At 37.1% G+C, this 19295-nt stretch overlaps 1 protein-coding gene and 1 pseudogene across 9 annotated transcripts in view; one reads left to right on the forward strand and one right to left on the reverse strand.

Moving 5' to 3' along the window:
• anapc1 (anaphase promoting complex subunit 1) overlaps positions 1-19295 on the forward strand; it is a 181950-nt gene that overhangs the window by 56312 nt on the left and 106343 nt on the right. For all 9 annotated transcript variants that reach the window (XR_015506403.1, XR_015506406.1, XR_015506404.1 and 6 more), the window contains exons 19-21: positions 3960-4225; positions 11465-11556; positions 16176-16324. Coding sequence is in view for 4 of the 9 variants with exons in the window: in XM_087279784.1 (XP_087135910.1) it covers positions 3960-4225; positions 11465-11556; positions 16176-16324 (507 nt within the window). In the remaining 5 variants the exon portion in view is untranslated. The remainder of the gene's footprint in view (positions 1-3959; positions 4226-11464; positions 11557-16175; positions 16325-19295) is intronic.
• On the reverse strand, positions 578-689 carry LOC137487462 (U2 spliceosomal RNA; annotated as a pseudogene).

The raw sequence follows: 19295 nt of genomic DNA on the forward strand, positions 1-19295 counted from the left end.
GTTTTATTACAGAAAGGGTTAAGAAAAAACACTCAAAATCAATTGGGTTTTTAAGAATATTTAGAAAATAAAATGAATAGTTTAATTTAGCAAGAAAATTTGAAAAACGCATAACCACAGATACAGGGACACTGGAGCATTTTAAAGCGGCAATTCATCAGCGGGTTGCTCATATGTCAGCTAAGAGACAAAGCAGCTGATCAGCTAAAGTCTTCTTACAACATGATTTCAAAATAAGATCATCTTGCAAAAATGAGTAAAACCTAATAAATTTACAGTATCAGGAAAAAAAGCTATATAAACTCGACATTAACAGAAAGAAAGCCATAAAGAAATCAGTTGAACTGTTATTGCCTGTAAAAATGTATGCAAAACAAATAAATTAAATGTATTGTTTTTCTTATCCAAAACATTTATTTATTTATTTATTTATTTATTTATTTATTTTATTTTATTATTATAAATTTGACAAATTTTATTATTAAAATTATAAATTATAAAAAATATTACATTATAAAACAAATTCATATTACAATAAATAGTTACATTGACAAATATATTGATAAAAATAAATAAATAACAGTCACAAATGTAATATATAGTGCCCGGGTAGGACACATATCGGGTATTAAATTGATAAGAATAGATAGTACTCTTAATCTTAGCCAAAAGGCTGATCCAAAAGATATTAGATGACAACTGTCTTATTTAAATGAACATAATAGTTTACGAAAACTACTTTGTAAAAAATTTAAGCAATGTATGACCTCTTTATTAACTAAAAATTGATGAAAATCATACTTTTCAAAGGATTGCATATTCATTTATATGTAGAAGTTGGTTATGGGATGTAGCAATTTTTAATAAAGAAAGAGTGCGTCACACAGGCTAACCAGACACCAGGTTTTATCCTCTTTCCACTGCTTTAAGGGCTGCTCTTCCTCCCTCACGCTCGCAACTGAACAATATAACGAGATTCGCCCCGCCAAAACATATATGTTTGTACCTCTTATCATTTCGGCAGTTGCGTCTAGCCATTTATTGTTTTGACCTGCCACCTAGTCGACATTTAAAGTACTGCATTCGGATTAGTTTTACTTTCATTTTCTCTCAGTTTACAGTCAAGAGTAACACATGCGTTTTAATTCTGTTGCTGAATTAAAAGTTGAATTATATGTCCGTAAGTGCTCTATTTTTACTAAAGCTCTATTTTTGTAAATATTCAAGGGTTGTTTGATTATTATCTGTTTTATACCACCTGCATTTTGTTGTACAAACACTTCCTCATGGAAGTATGTACATACTTTCCCCCTCTTCGTTGGTGTTTTACATATTTTATTTTAAATATTGACAAGAACAATTGCCAGGAAAGTCACTTAATATCTTATTCTTTCCAAATGTAAAGTGGAGGTGAGTCCGAGAAGTCAGTCAGAAAAAAAGAGACCTAACATTTTTCTTCCAAAAACAAAGGATAACTTTTTTTTAGCTATGTTGATGCCATACTGAACGGGTAACTGTATATTTCGGTTAAGAGTCTCAAGAAAATCGGACCAGCCAAATATTGATATCATTGGGCCAGGGAGCAAAACACATTCATAAACATTTGCAAAGAACTGAAATATTTCTAACCAAAAATTCTGAATTTGAGCACAAGACCAAAAAAGATGTGCTTAGTTACCCTCAGAAGCTTTACACTTGTCACATGTGGAGGAAACCGAGGGATAGAATTTATTAAGCTTTGTTTTAGACTGTGTAATACTTTGTACTGAATAAGATGGTATCTTGAATTTATAGAACATGAATAAACTGATAAAAGGAAATTGATCCCAATCAGTCTCAGATATTGAAATGCCTAAATCATCTTCCCAAGCAACTTTCAAATGAAGAGAAGGAAAATCTGTTTTGTTTTTAAAAGCATTAACAAATAAAGAGGTTAAGCCCCTAGTGTTTGAAGAGTTTAAAAATAAATCAAATAACTCGCCTTCTGAAGATAAAACATCAAAATCTGAAATATTTAGAGGGACATAGTTTCTGACCTGAAGATACCAAAAAAAATTAGAAGGGGGTAGTTTAAATTTCTTAAAGAGTTGTGAAAAGGCGGCAAAAATATTATATTATATTATATTATATTATATTATATTATATTATATTATATTATATTATATTATATTATATTATATTATATTATATTATATTATATTATATTATATTATTCATTCATTCATTCAATTATTCATTCATTCATTCATTGATTTTCTTTTCGGCTTAGTCCCTTCATTATTCCGGGGTCGCCACAGCAGAATGAACCGCCAACTTATCCAGCACATTTTTGCACAGCAGATGCCCTTCCAGCCACAACCCATCTCTGGGAAACATCCACACACGCTCATTCACACTCATACACTCCGGAAAAATTTAGCCTACCCAATGCACCTGTATTGCATGTCTTTGGACACGCGAACACAGGGAGAACATGCAAACTCCACACAGAAATGCCAACTGACCCAGCTGAGGCTCGAACCAGCGACCTTCTTGCTGTGAGGCGACAGCACTACCTACTGCACCACTGTGTCACATTATATTATATTATATTATATTATATTATATTATATTATATTATATTATATTATTTTATATTATAATATTTTATATTATATTATATTATGTTATGTTATATTATGTTATGTTATATTATATTATATTATATTATATTATATTATATTATATTATATTGTATTATAAAATATTATATTGTATTAAATTATATTATATTATATTATATTATATTATTTTATATTATATTATATTATATTATATTATATTATATTATATTATATTATATTATTTTATATTATATTATATTATTTTATATTATATTATATTATTTTATATTATATTATGTTATATTATATTATGTTATGTTATATTATATTATATTATATTGTATTATAAAATATTATATTGTATTATATTATATTATATTATATTATATTATATTATATTATATTATATTATATTATTTTATATTATATTATATTATTTTATATTATATTATATTATATTATATTATGTTATGTTATGTTATATTATGTTATATTATATTATATTATATTGTATTATAAAATATTATATTGTATTATATTGTATTATATTATATTATATTATTTTATATTATATTATGTTATGTTATATTATGTTATATTATATTATATTATGTTATGTTATGTTATATTATGTTATATTATATTATATTGTATTGTAAAATATTTTATTGTATTATATTATATTATTATATTATTTTATATTATATTATATTATATTATATTATATTATATTATATTATGTTATGTTATGTTATATTATATTATGTTATATTATATTATATTATATTATATTATAAATCTTTAACACTGGAAACTCTTTTATCTTGCCATTGCTCAAAAACGATATCAGGGTTTAAATGCATGATTGTAACAAATAGGAGTAAGTGGGGAGGTATTTGGTAATTTGTTAAATTTTCTAATTTGATACCATATTTTAATAGAGTTATTAGGAATGAAATTACATTTAGGAATATCTTTGTTAAGAAGAGGTGCTGAAAACTGTAAATCAGAAAGAGGAGAATGGAAGGCACTTTGTTCTATCACTAACCAAGCAGGAGTGTCTGCTGAAATAATACATGGACATAATGTATTCTAATTGCTGTAACAAATGTATGGTATCTCGACTGAGTTCCTGTGCTGTTTTGTTGGTGGCTGCTTCCGAAATTGCATACTGCTTGAGTAGGTACTACATTTGATTTCACTACACGACCAAAAATTTGCCGTAGTTCTCGCGTCTGTTTTTCGAATTCTATAAATTCAGACATACTACTCAGCTAACACTGCTTTTCATATAATATATAGTAGGCAAGTATGTGATTTTGGATGCAGCTCATTGGTTTTTTTCTGTTCTGACAGGATTGGCTGTATCTCCGCTGCTCAGACTATCATTGGCAGGTGTCCATGCGGCCTGCGGTGTCTGTTCAGGGTCTGGAGATGCTGTTTCCCCCTGCTGGAGTGGATGATCAGGAGTCTGCTCTGGGTTTGGAGTCGTCCGCTCTCCTTTTCCCACACATCCCGCTGCTCTTTTATGTCCTGCATCTGCTGTATGAGGACCTGAAGCTGGACGAGTTGCAGAGGAGTGGTGCCAGGGCTCTGGTTGGCCTGCTGCAACAGCTTGCCAGGTAATCTTTTATTTTTATTAATGTTTTTCATATGTCATATCATGCTTTGTGCAATAATGTAAATAACTTCTATTAAACTGTAAACAAAAAAATATCAAATTATTTCTGCATTATAAACTTACAAAATGGATTGCTCTTTTCTCTTGAATCAATTCTGAGACTAGTTAAAATGCAGCAGATTGTGCTGTGTGCGTTAAATAATGCCATACTCTTCTTGCATCCAATTATTTACAAATAGCACTTCAACTGAAATATTCTTTAATAAAGTTAGGAAAGGTTTAGGAAAGTTACAAGAGTGTTTAGAGTAAGCTTGTGAAACAAAATTTAAATGACATTACTCAGCAGCTCTTCCTAGTTATAAACTAGCGTAAAACACTATCTACTGTTAAAAATTTGCCTACAGCAGCGTCTGCTGTTACAAAAAAATTCTAGACCACTGTCTGCTGTTGAAAACTAGCCTAGATTGCCATCTGCTGTTAATAACTAGCCTAGAGCGCCATCTGCCGTTAAGAACTAGCCTAGAGCGCCATTTAAGAACTAGCCTAGAGCGCCATCTGCTGTTAAGAACTAGCCTAGAGCGCCATTTGCTGTTAAGAACTAGCCTAGAGCGCCATTTGCTGTTAAGAACTAGCCTAGAGCGCCATTTGCCGTTAAGAACTAGCCTAGAGAGCCATCTGCTGTTAAGAACTAGCCTTGAGTGCCATCTGCCGTTAAGAACTAGCCTAGAGCGCCATCTGCCGTTAAGAACTAGCCTAGAGCGCCATCTGCCGTTAAGAACTAGCCTAGAGCGCCATCTGCCGTTAAGAACCAGCCTAGAGAGCCATCTGCCGTTAAGAACCAGCCTAGAGCGCCATCTGCTGTTTAGAACTAGCCTAGAGCGCCATCTGCTGTTTAGAACTAGCCTTGAGCGCCATCTGCCGTTAAGAACTAGCCTAGAGAGCCATCTGCTGTTAAGAACTAGCCTTGAGCGCCATCTGCCGTTAAGAACTAGCCTAGAGCGCCATCTGCCGTTAAGAACTAGCCTAGAGCGCCATCTGCCGTTAAGAACTAGCCTAGAGCGCCATCTGCCGTTAAGAACCAGCCTAGAGAGCCATCTGCCGTTAAGAACCAGCCTAGAGCGCCATCTGCTGTTTAGAACTAGCCTAGAGCGCCATCTGCTGTTTAGAACTAGCCTTGAGCGCCATCTGCCGTTAAGAACTAGCCTAGAGAGCCATCTGCTGTTAAGAACTAGCCTTGAGCGCCATCTGCCGTTAAGAACTAGCCTAGAGCGCCATCTGCCGTTAAGAACTAGCCTAGAGCGCCATCTGCCGTTAAGAACTAGCCTAGAGCGCCATCTGCCGTTAAGAACTAGCCTAGAGCGCCATCTGCCGTTAAGAACCAGCCTAGAGCGCCATCTGCCGTTAAAAACTAGCCTAGGGCGCCATCTGCCGTTAAGAACTAGCCTAGAGCGCCATCTGCCGTTGAGAACTAGCCTAGAGCGCCATCTGCTGTTGAGAACTAGCCTAGAGCGCCATCTGCTGTTGAGAACTATCCTAAGCACCATTTGCTGTTAAAAACTAACCAAGAGCACAGCCTATAGTTAAACACTATCCTAATGTTATCTGCTGGTTAAAACCTAGCATTGAGTGCCATATTTTGTTTAAAAAACAGCCTAGTGCGCTGTCTGCAGTTAAAAACTAGCCTAGAGCGCCGTCTGCAGTTATAAACTAGCCAAGAGCCGCTCATTAATGTCAGTTCCAAAGCAGTGGATCAATCAGAATAACTTGTTTACTGTAGCATGTTAGCATGGCAACTGTTTTATTTGACTTTAACATAGCAGAGGAACACTAGAACTACATTTTGAACATTGTTTTTAATTTTTGTAATTTAATAATCTTGATTAAATTAAAACCCAACTATTATAACTATTATTGTAACTATTATACCTTGATTTTTCCTAAAAATGTGTATATTTATTTATTGCATAGTTAAATTATTAAAATTACAAAACACAAAAGAGCTGTGAGTATCTCTTTCTCTTTGCACGGTCTCGCCCTCGCTGTGGCTGATGCCGATGCTGATGCGCACCTCTCAAAAAATTTGCAAAGGTGTGTACTGCAAGATCTGTGATTGGTCGGTTTGGTAGAAGTGATGAGCGTGGGTGGTGCTGAGAGCTGTGAGCCTGATGGAGCAAGTGTGGAGTCCTGTGAAGAAGCTCCAGATCTCAATTTTTTTTTTGTTTATCTTATGATTAAAGTTGTTGCACGTCCCCGGGTTCTGCCTCTGACTGAGTGAGTTTGAGCTACTTGTACATTAAGGTAGCATTCAGAAAAATACAAAACACCTGCAAAGAAACTTAATAAAGAGAAACATAAAAACCTGCTGCCAGCTAGTGTTTGGGAAGTGCTATTGAAGAGCAACACAAACAGCACGCAGAAGTATAAATGCACAACTACGCGTAAGGCAGTCAGTTGACCGTGGGTCATGCCGATTACTCAATGCAGAAGTATAAATCAGCAATATGCCTGGTTTATACTTCTGCGTCAAGTGACCTGCGTAACCCACGGCGCATGTAACGTACGTAGCTATGCATTTATACTTCTGCGCGCTGTCTCTGTTGGTCTGCATTAACACTTCCGAAACGCTAGTGGGCAGTGAGGTGTTAATGTAATGAGGAGTTTCTTCGCTCCTGTTTTTTTTTTTCTGAACGCTTTCTGAATGTACAAGTGGCTCAAACTCGCTCATTTTGAGGCAGGAATCGGCTGACGTGCAACAACTTTAACTATGAGGTAAACACAAAACAAAACTTTCCACCCGGAGCTCCTTCACGGACTCCACACTTGTAAACAATCACTCAATTGGGCTCGCGCCGCTCGCACGGCTCTCGGTCCCGCCCTGACTTGTCAGCGCTACCAAGCCGACCAATCACAGAGCTTGGGCTACGCGTCGCTGCGACGTGTAGATGCATTTTTTGAAAGGTGCACATCAGCGACGACTACGGCTTAGGGCTATGCGTCAACGCGCAGGCTGCGCCGTAGCATACGCGTGCGGTTGACGCAGAAATATAAATCAGCCTTTAAGTCTAGTATAACTACAAATTTATAGGCTGTGTTACTGAATGACTTCATTAATATGACGACAGACATACAAAACTTACAAAATCTCATTAGAAGCTTTGAATGTAAATATGACGCCTTGTATGAGAACGTGCAGAATAACCGATATGGTAATTGTAGTAATTATGGATTTCTGGTAGTTACAGTGTTAACATGAACTCAACCCTAATGCCTATACTATAAAAGTAATGTTCACTGTGGCCCAGTACCAATTCTATTTTGTACCCCTACCCTTTTCCCTTTCCCTTGGCCCTTGAAACTGCACAAGTCATCATACATCATCGCGATCTCTTGCTTCATGTGAGATCAGACGATGGTGACTGCTGTAGTTGTTCCAGTTATGTTATTTTTTGGTATTTATCTTTAGGAAATCACTGAAGGCATATATTATGTTATCATACGATATAATGTAGCAATAAAATCATAACTGTGCTGTGCATTTACACCGTGGCCATATTCATCTATATAAACACACAAAAACAACATTAACATTATAGCAGACACTGTAAAAAGCCCATTCCCAGCCACTAGGCTTTTCTGACAGGGTATTCGGGTGTCATCGAGTGTTAGAATGTTCTGTGACTGCTGTACAGGTTTTATGATTATGGATTATAGATTGCCAAATTTAGCGGTTCTGTAGCGTTTTTTTTAAAGCATGATGGTAAAACATGAACGCGATTATGAATATATTAAATCATGTGTGTTTGTTTGTTGTAAAAATTTGTAATAATGACAAAAAATACTAATTTGTGGATCTCCTTATTTCCGGGTATGGCTATGCTGGGCTGGTGTATTCTGGGAAAATTTCTTACCCCTTGGTTTCGAGTGTGGTGCTGAAAAATCTCTGATCGATGTAGTATCTACCCCTTCCCCTTTGTCCTACGCGTTTATGCTAAAGAGAATTGGGACACCCCATCATGTGAACACGCAAAACGAGGGGTAGGGGTAAGGGTAAGGGAAAGGCTAAGGGGTAGAATTGGGATTGTTTCACTATTTCTTCATTTGTAAATCACTTTGGATAAAAGACTAAATGTATATAGGTTATCTGTAGCCCAACCGTATTACTTAAAATAATTGATTTCAGTTGGTTTGAATGGAAGTTCTCCAAACCGTAAGTGCAATCCATTATTTAAAATGCAGAAATTGGGTGTATAGGAATAATACCACATGAACTGATCTTGTGTTTTCAACATGATTCATTCGCTAACCAAGTAAAAGTCAACCAACTCATCAAACCTCCCACTTCACTTCTGCTTTTCTTTGTGGTGCATCCTATTTTTTTCATGGGTAGAGATAGATCACTGTAATGCATTTCATTGTTGAATAAAATGTCAAGTGCTTGCTGTCATGTGGACATGAACAGCAGCGAGAGTGTAATTGGGATGAAGCCGTGTGGGCTTGAGATTTAAGAGCAGCGTATTATAACAGACAAGAACACATAAGTCTAACGATAATTTGACGTTTACTCTTCAGATTGTGGATGGCCAATATTCATCACAATTTTATTAGTCTTTTGATGAAATTTGATTTTTATGTATAGTTTTTATGCAAAATATTCTTAGCAACGATTATTTCAAACAAACTACTCATTATAACTGATCACAGGCAAATAGATTTCTGACATGATATGTGGCATTCAGATGGAAAGGCTCCGATTTTTAAGGATTAGCGCAATAAGAAAATTGGCTACTTGGAGCAAAGAGCACAGAATCACTAAGAGGCGACACTCTAGTGCAATTTAGGAAACAGCCACTAGATGGCGCGGCGACCATTTTGGAATGAAAACTCCAGTAGAACAACAGCATATTATAAGTCTGTAAAATAAACTATTAAAAGTGCTGATGATTGTGATAGTAAGTGTTGTATTGTCATCTTTCAGGTTGTATCTCAGCTGTAATGCGCTTTTTAAATAAATAAATAAAAAAACAAAGCAGCTGCTTGCCATCGCGACAGCAATAAGATCCAATGGACAGCCGATCGCTTTCACTCCAAAATGGCGGGGCTGTTGCTGGGTGCTGCTGTTGCAATGAAATGTTATATTGAGTGTTGTTCTTATGATGTTCTTATGATGTTTTCCTACAGGATGAAAACACAAATTACTTCCAAACACTTCAGATATAGTCTGTGTTAGTAAATGCAAGACTATTGATGAAATCCAGACACCTCACTGTATGACAAAGCTTCAGATGACGATTCTAGAGCCTACAGATAATCAATCTGTCAGATTCTGGCGTGCATTACAGGTCTAAAGAAAAATATATATTAAAAATTATCTTAAAGAATGGAAATACATTTATAGAGATGATATACAAGTATAGAATTTCACTCACCTGGGAAATGGAGGCAACTTGAATGGTTTGTGAGCACAATTAAGTGCACACAGCATGCCATATCATCTGATAATTGTAAGAAATAATACCAAAAGGCTACTGACTGTGTAAAGCCACATAAAGCAAAACAAAATTTGAAATATATGCAGAGTTCATCTGCTAATTAGCCAGAGTGACGTGATGGCGACCAGCGAGGCCTAGCTGTCAATCAAGTGACCACACCCTCAACTATGCAGACCTAATATAAATATTATTATTTAATTTAATAAAAGCGAAACGGATGAGTTGTGAAAAAATTCCCCCCCCCCTCATAGTTGTCACTAAGGGTAATATTAGCAATATACACCAAAACCATCTTTTGTAGTTTTTATCAGCTGTAAAATTGGGCAATTCAGCATTGCTGTCAGTGAACATCTGGACTTGGAGCCAGCCCCCAAAAGCCAGTCGATGAATTGCAGTTTCAGTTACTTTCATATTGGCTTCACGAGGGAGAGCGGAAGGTTGCCGCTTGGTGTGTGTGTGTGTGTGTGTGTGTGTGTGTGTGTGTGTGTGTGTGTGTGCGTGTGTGTGTGTGTGCGTGTGTGTGTGCGTGCGTGCGTGCGTGCGTGCGTGCGTGCGTGCGTGCGTGCGTGCGTGCGTGCGTGCGTACACACACACACAGTTGAAGTCAGAATTATTAGCCTCCCCCTTTGCATTTTTTTTCTTTTTTGAATGTTTCCCAAATGATGTTTAACAGATCAAGGAAATTTTCACAGTATTTCTGGAAATAGTTTTTCTTCTGGAGAAAGTCTTGTTTGTTTTATTTCAACTAGAATAAAAGCAGTTTTACATTTTTTAATTATTAAGTTATTAGCCCCTTTAAGCTAACTTTTTTATTCGATAGTCTACAGAACAAACCATCGTTATACAATAACTTGCCTAATTACCCAAACCTGCCTAGTTAACCCAATTAACCCAGTTAAGCCTTTAAATGTCACTTTAAGCTGCATAGAAGTGTCTTTTTTAAAATATCTAGTCATATATTATTTACTGTCATCATGGCAAAGATAAAATAAATCAGTTATTAGAGATGAGTTATTAAAACTGTTATGTTTAGAAATGTGTTGAAAAACTCTGTTAAACAGAAATTGGGGAAATAAATAAGTAAATACACACACACACACACACACACACATATATATATATATATATATATATATATATATATATATATATATATATGTGTGTGTGTGTGTGTATGTATATATATATATATATATATATATATATATATATATATATATATATATATATATATATATATATATATACCTTAAAACAAAGGACCATATATGACATATTGACATGGAAAAATAACAAGATCAAAGATCAAATCATTTCGATGAACACAATATGTAATATTTACAGATATAAGCAATCAATTTAGAGCAGGTAATTCAATCATATTTTTCTCATTCATTCTCAATCAAAAATGGTTTAATTTAATTAGGATTTGACATGACAATAAATGACATATTAACATAAAAAATAAAAATAAAACCTTCTTTAGATGAACTTCAAACTCTTTATTGTTTACGAATAAAAAAACTTTGCCAAAATAGTGATATTCACAATATAGTTAGTAATGAGTTCGTAATGAGTCTTCACATGTGCGGTAACTAAACCACAGATCCCATTAATCAGATTCTCGTTAAATCTCACCAAATGAGTCATTGTCTGGTTTGCCTCTTTTACTACTAGTATTAGTGTATATATTGACCGCCTGATGACTCTTTTTAACCTCTAATATTTTTTTCTTCCTCTTCTCTCATTAGGGACCTGCAGCTGGAGGATTTCATTGATCTGTACTGGCGTGATTTCCCCTCATTCATCAAAACGTTCAAGGAGGCCTGTGTGATTGATCAAGGTACGAGCACAAATCGATGTGTTCAGGACTGTTCATTAGCAGCTGAAGGCATTTCTATGCATTTACCAAACACTGCTGACCTGAGGATTTCAGCCTGATCTGCTTCCAGTCATGTTTAGGGTTTGAGCGGCAGGCCGTGGGGATTCTCCCAGCTTGTATATGGGAGAAGTTGATGTATAAAGTAGATGTGAACTTTTAGTTTTCGATATCAAGATATTTTATGTGTATTAAAGGCCCTGATACTTTAAAGGGCACATAGTTTACCCCTTTTTTTAAGATTTAATATTAATGTTATGGTTCTTTGAGTGTGCCAGTTTAGGTTCAGTTCTAAACACAGTTCAAGGGCCTCATGTATCAACGCTGCGTACGCACAAAAACTTTGCGTCCGCCAGGTTTCACGCTCAGAATCGCTCACGTTTGGATTTACTAACAATGAACTGAACGTGGGAATGTGCGCAGCTTCACGGCAGCTTTATGGCTGGCGTACGCACTTTTTTTTGTGCGTGTCTGTTTTATTTCCATTGGCGACTCCTAGAGGCAGTTGTGTTAAATTCCTCTCTACAAAGTGTCTGAGCCTTGCAATTGCAGCTGTATGAGACGGGTTCATCTAGCAGGTATATAAGGTTTCCATACCATACAGTTGAGCAGCTAAACATTAAAGCACAATTTGCAGCGGTCGCCTGTTTTCCCAATGTAATCTGAGCTATCTACCGCACGCACATTGCTATAAAGACACTATCTGAAGATGAATTTGCATGCGTAAATCAGAAACATTTCCATTCAATAAATGTGCAAATAAAATATGATGCACAGACTTATTAAAGATTCCTACTTGTCTTTCTCGTGATAAATAGTTTGCAAAATCTGATATGTAGCGGGGGAAAAAAGAAGAAAGAGTTCATCAGACGCTGGATTCGAACCAAGTTCATGCTAACGTGTCAAAACATGGTGACATGCGTCTTACGAGCTGATTCTGATTTCTGATTCACTCAGTGCAATGTTCAGACCCAACTGTGTTAACCGCATCAGCTAAACTCTCCCACTCTATTTTCTTCTTTTGTTGTTAATTCCGGAGGACAAATTTGCAAATAACACCACTTTTCTCTGGTCTACCTCCGAAAGCAGCACCTCCAATTCACATTCTGTTCAAAGTTTCTCTTCTTGCTTGATTTTGCCTTTGCTATTTTGTTGGGTTTTGCCAAAGTAGAGTCATTTGCATATTCATACGGGGGAGGAGGCAGGGAGGGGTTTTGTGCTCGTGCATGTTGCGCTCAGTTTCACGTTCATTCAGATGTACAAAAGAATATGCGTGGGATTCGGCGTACGCAGTGTTTCATACATCTGAATTTTTTTCTGCATACGCACATTTACAGCTTTGTGCGTACGCAATGTTTTAGTATGATTTCCACGCAAGTCTTCGTACATGAGGCCCCAGATGTTTTTATTATAATGTGTTCAATAGTGTTAAGGGGCGTGTTGCTTCACATGAAAATTAAGCTGCGTCCCAAATCGCATACTTATGCACTATTCTACGCCATTTTGTAGTATAAATAGTGTATGTAGTGTGTTCACACTGAAAACCGCTAAAATGAAGTGTGGAATGATGGACACTTCACGCACTCAACGACCGCAGGTTTGCTCACGTAGCGGAAGGGGCGAAGCTATCGGACGCACTTGTTGAATACCTTTATTTATTTTGGATGGTGAAAGCAAAATTCTCCTACGAGAGTGATTATAGCGCCTCCCGATGGTGAATGCGGCAATACTCACGGCAGGTATTATTTGATAATTCGGTCATTTATTTCACTGATTTGGCAACCTTCAAACCTCATAAGGGAAACGGTTTGAATTTCCGCTTAGTAAAAAAACAATAGTGTGCCATTTGGGACGCCACTACATACATATACTATCCTGTTGAGTGTGTAAGTGCATAAGTACATGTATAGTGTGCCATTTGGGACGCAGCTTTAGTTTCAACTTCCCTCCCTACATAACAAGGGGGCGGAGCCAAGAGTTTCCCCGCTCTGTGTTTGACAACAGACAGGCAGACAGAGAGAAGCAGAGTGAGAGGATCAGCATTCAGCCGTACATGTACGACTCGGACGCAGACAAAGCAGAGAGTACGAAATCATTTGTGCCTTTGTATAGTTTTACAGCCAACTGTTACAGCCAACTGCTAGTTTAAAGCTCCGAGCTTGTACACCGAGACTAATAACCACGCACACTGAATTAACTTTGACTGAGACACCAGATGCACCGGTCAGAGCTGCGACACGGAACACCAGACACGCACATTCGCATGTTATTTAAAATGAAACTATTCAGATGGCGCTCTGTGGCGCGGCAGAAATATGAAGTGTCCCGAATCGTGGCTGGGTGCTGCGGACAGCCGCCGGCTGGAAGCGCGTTTGTTTGTACCCTGACAGAAAGCTGTCAGTTTCCAGCTGCACCTAATTAAGATCACAGGGATCTTCTATGACCGCGAGAAAAAACGGCTGAAATTTAAGGTAGACGCAATAAAAAGTACACGTTCAAAGTCCTGATTTTAATCTTGTAGATAAAAAGCTTGTGTGCGCAACACAATTTATTCATTGATTCATTTTCTTGTCGGCTTAGTCCCTTTATTACTCCGAGGTCACCACAGCGGAATGAACCGCCAACTTACACGTTTTTACACAGCGGATGCCCTTCCAGCCGCAACTCATCTCTGCGAAACATCCACACACACTCATTCACACACACACACTCATACACTACGGACAATTTAGCCTACCCAATTCACATGTACCGCATGTCTTTGGACTGTGGGGGAAACCGGAGCACCCGGAGGAAACCCACGCGAACGCAGGGAGAACATGCAAACTCCACACAGAAACGCCAACTGAGCCGAGGCTCGAACGAGTGACCCGGTCGCCCTGAAGCAGTGCAGATGTACAAAATAAAAACTATAAAAAGCAGTGGATCTTATCAAAGCATTTATTGGGTAAAATTGCTCATTTTTACTGTCATTCAATGTGTTTTGGTTACTTTAATTGAGCTCGAGTAGGTGCAAAAATACACCCAGTGGCGAATTGATAGCAACACTGCTCCTTTAGCTCTGCTCACGCTCCACGCTGACGCAATCTTTCTGTGTGCGATATGAAAGCGGTAACATTTATCTGTTAACATGGACGCCGAAATAAACACGAGCTGCTCACGCTCTGCTCGCACGTGCCATGTGAAAGAGGCATAAACGATGAACAGACTCATGAAGCAGGCTTGCCATGGTAGAAAGGATGATAGTCAGCCTTCAATGTCCTCGTTTGGTACAATACATTCTGATAAAACCAACAGTGCACTTTACATGCTTCGTTCTTGTTGCATTATTCATTAAGATAAATCTAAACTAATTTCTGTAGTGCAAACAACTCACAATTGTAGTTGGGAACATCTGTTCTACCAAAAAGACCAGGGAGACAATTATGATCCTGATTACATTTATTGATAAGTATTGTTTGACAAGAGTATCATGAAACAGGATTTCTTTGGCAGAGGCCCCGTCCATAGCTCGGTTTGGAAACTTCCATCTTGGAAAGATCCAGCTAAGTCTGCCGAGGACGAAGGCAGGGGTGGAGCCTTCCCCCCCTGAAAAGGGCCAACATGGTGGTGGTGGGGAGGATGGTGGGTGAACGTCTGCATCGGTGCCTGCAACCAAATGAATGAAATGAATGAACGGCTTATATATTCCTTGTGTCTCTTGGCTATTGGTTGGAACTCATTGTGATGGGTGACGTGGCATTAGGTATTCCTTGTGTCTCTTGGCTATTGGTTGGAACTCATTGTGATGGGTGACGTGGCATTAGGTATTCCTTGTGTCTCTTGGCTATTGGTTGGAACTCATTGTGATGGGTGACATGGCATTAGGTATTCCTTGTGTCTCTTGGCTATTGGTTGGAACTCATTGTGATGGGTGACATGGCATTAGGTATTCCTTGTGTCTCTTGGCTATTGGTTGGAACTCATTGTGATGGGTGACATGGCATTAGGTATTCCTTGTGTCTCTTGGCTATTGGTTGGAACTCATTGTGATGGGTGACATGGCATTAGGTATTCCTTGTGTCTCTTGGCTATTAGTTGGAACGAATTGTGATGAGTAATGTGACTTTCTGGTAGAACTACCGCTACAAGCTACATTTATTACATGTAATGCATATTTAAAAAATAGTTGGGTTTAAATTGGGCTCGTGTTTATGATTAAAGTTAAAGTGTCGGACCGAGTCGGGCTCGGACACAAGGTGCACAGGCTCAAGTAGTGTGGAGTTTTATTTTTTGGGCCCGGTCTAAGTGACAACTCACCATTATGGATGACAGATGTGAAATTGGCACTGGTGTGACTTTGGTAAATCAAATATAACTGTTTGAAAACATCGACAGAGAAATACTTGTAAGAGTACTGTAAAATACTTGCTTACACAACAAAACATTCTGTATTTATTTAGAAATTTTACATTTTTGTGGCAAGGTTGAAATTCACATGGAATTGCTCACATATCCTTTTATCACATGTAAAGAATTGTTTAGCTGTCTTTACATTATTTCACACGTCTTCACACTGTTCTGTCCTCTCTGTGTGTGTATAGCTCAGATGGAGCTGATGACGTGGCCGGTGTTTCTGAATGGAGAAGCTCCGTGTGTGTTCAACTGGATCAGTCGCTGTCTGAGAGGACAAGATGTTGCGCCGTTTCCATATCTGCCTGGCATCTGTGAGAGAACCAAACTACTGGTGCTGGTAAGGACCAAAATTCAACTTGTCGTGTAGAAATACACTCCAGAAAGGCCTTTATTCCTTGTTTAATATGTCCAGTAGAGTTTAATATGTCATTTTCGAACTGTCCAATATGCTCATCGAAAAAGAAAACAGAACCACTTTAAAAAATATCCATAAATTAGCAGTTTTTTGCATTTTGTGATTCATGTTTTATTTTTACATTTTTACTGTTCATTTATGCTTTTGAATTGCATTTTGGGACCTTGATCTTTCCACCAAATGCTTTGAAAAGTTTAAAAAAGTGACATTTTTAATAGTTTAATGATATATTGTTTGGGTTAGTGTTGTATATTGCGCTACAAACACCTTGTTATAAGCTGCCAGTATATTATCTGTTATTTTACAGACTTATTTCTCTATATTTTATTTCTTCTACATTATATTATCTATATTAAACAATTTAAACTCTGCAGACCCGGTACCGGTACCCTGTATTATTTAATACTGTAAATAAACAGTATTTTGGATACCCGAGCTGGGTATTTTACATTGGTTCATTTTCATATGGTTCATATATGACACATGTAATAGTTATAGCTCAAATGAAGCTCTTGCCGGTGCTCATACGGTTCTAGCATTTTTTTTTACTGAATTATATTCACATATCAAACAGTTGCCGAATGAATCGCCGTGTTTCCATGGCGCAGAAGTGAAAACAATACATTTATGATCACTAAGCAGCCCCAGATAGCAGACAGCTGTCATCTCTTACCTTATGCTGTGTGCTTCAGGGCCATTTCTCCTCTGTTTTTGAGGTGATGTGCATAAGTAATCCTTTTATATGTCTGACGTAATCCAAACACAGTGAATTATGTGTGATAAAACAAAAGAATAGTGAAATATGTAAACAATGATCGGTCCCTGTGGCTTGTACAGCACCTCTCATCAGCTGGAATACAATAAATTTTGCATAGATTATGGTAGAGACATTTTTCTTTTTTCCTATGATTACAGACATGTGCAGGAACCACCAAAATTAATTACAGCACCCTAAACCACACAGAACCTAAAAGGTACAGTTAAAAAAAAATACAAAAAGCGCCTCTTTTTCTAGGTGTTTATTATAACACAGACAACATATACAGTTATTTAAACTCTTTCAATAGTGTTTTATGAAAATTCAAAGGTTTTTCTTTATAATAAATCCAAAGTTTTGCATTTACACCTCTGCATGTGGATTTGGGAAGCTTTTAAATTTGGGTAGGCAAAATCCAGGCAAAAATCCCAAAATAACAGCAGAGTTTAACTGGTTAACTATTAAAATCTCTATAAAAGTCGCTTTGTTAATCTGCAGAGTTAAATTTTCAACATCAGAATTCGACAGAGTAGAGACTTACATCCTATAATGCAATTCACAACCATAAATAAACAGAAAAACACTTGTAAATCACAAAATACAGAAACCGTTCATTAACAGATATTTGTTATTTACATTGCAGTCTTGTTCTTTACTAGATGTTGTACAGTATGAACTGATTAGTCTGTTTCACAATCACTTCTTTGAGCAATTCTTATAGTTAATCATTTAGAAAGACTCAAACTCGGGAGGTGAATCTGTCTGACGAATCTTTGATTTATATCTTTGATTACTTTTTATTATTTGCATGTATTTAAAGGGTATTTTCACACCTCAAGTTTGGAAAAAGTCAGGAAAGTGGGTGTGTCCAGTTCTGTTTAGGTGGGAGTGTCGGGGGAGGGAAAGAGGGAAGGTTTTCTATGAAAATGGGAGTTTCCGTTTGGGCACAAGCTGATTTTCATGGAGGCAAAACAAACAAAGACGCAGGGGGAGAAAGACAGTGACTGTGTTTACATGGACATCAGTAATCAAATTATTTGCTAAATTAATAATTTGTCGACTTTAACTGCAGTTCAGCACTCTTACCTTCATTCAGGAACATTTCCTGCATGCCCCCCGTGACAAACAAGAAAAAAACCTCCGCATTTCTCTGTAAATTAGATGCACTCGGTAGGTAGCATCAGAAAGCTGTGTGTTTATAGACCATCCTGTCACAACAAGTGGCGAAAATTCTACACACAGTTATAGTTTATGGTGTTAACATTTAGAGAGCAGCATTTACAGTACATTCTACCTATAATATTGTAGTGATATGAACGTACGGTAAACTTAGTAACTAAATCATTTTGACTAAGGTATGTGTTCAAAAACTGAAAGAGCACTGCTGATGATACGAACTAACTTTGCCATCTGAATAAACATAAACAAAGACCACTGATCACACACTGACCAAATCTGTAGAGACAGGACAATCAACTGAAGCTGCGTCTTTTTTAAAAGGAGACAAGCAGCAAATCCGTATTTCACCATTTCCAGTTGCGAAAAGCTCTCAGGTAAAAATGTTCCTTAAAAACGTATTTCTGACGCGTGTCGCGTGCATCCACACGTGAGTCCAGCTGCGCTCCTCTCATAGCAGGAAATGAAAGCAAAACCGTGTCGACCCGTGTCTCCAAACAACTCTTCTTCTTCCACTTGTATTTGCAACACAACGTGGCGTCTCTTTGCCGTCTGAACACTGTAACAGGTAAAAACAGTCTTCGAAGCTGTCATGCATATTAATGAAGTTGCACCGCATACACAATAGAGTGCGCTGATTGGTTTGAACCAAGTTTTTCTCATGAGTTAATGCAGCACACTCAGATGTCACAATGCACTCGCAGGTACAGACATCCACTCTCCATGCTGGGAAAATACAAAAACAGCTTCAATACAGCTTTAAAAATTGGTTTCAAACCGGAAACAACTAATTTGCTTGAAAAAACGCAAACACAACCAATTTTAACTTTTTTTTTTTTTTTGTGAAACATTTGTGTCCTAATAGTGTTTTTAGCAGCGTGGGACACATATACGACTGTCAACAGCTTAAAAAAATGGGTTTTGGTGTTTCGTGACCCTTTAAATATACAAAAACGAATT

This window comes from Danio rerio, chromosome 13, assembly GCF_052040795.2.
Source record: "Danio rerio strain M-AB ecotype USA chromosome 13, GRCz13ab, whole genome shotgun sequence".
Taxonomy (NCBI): domain Eukaryota; kingdom Metazoa; phylum Chordata; class Actinopteri; order Cypriniformes; family Danionidae; genus Danio; species Danio rerio.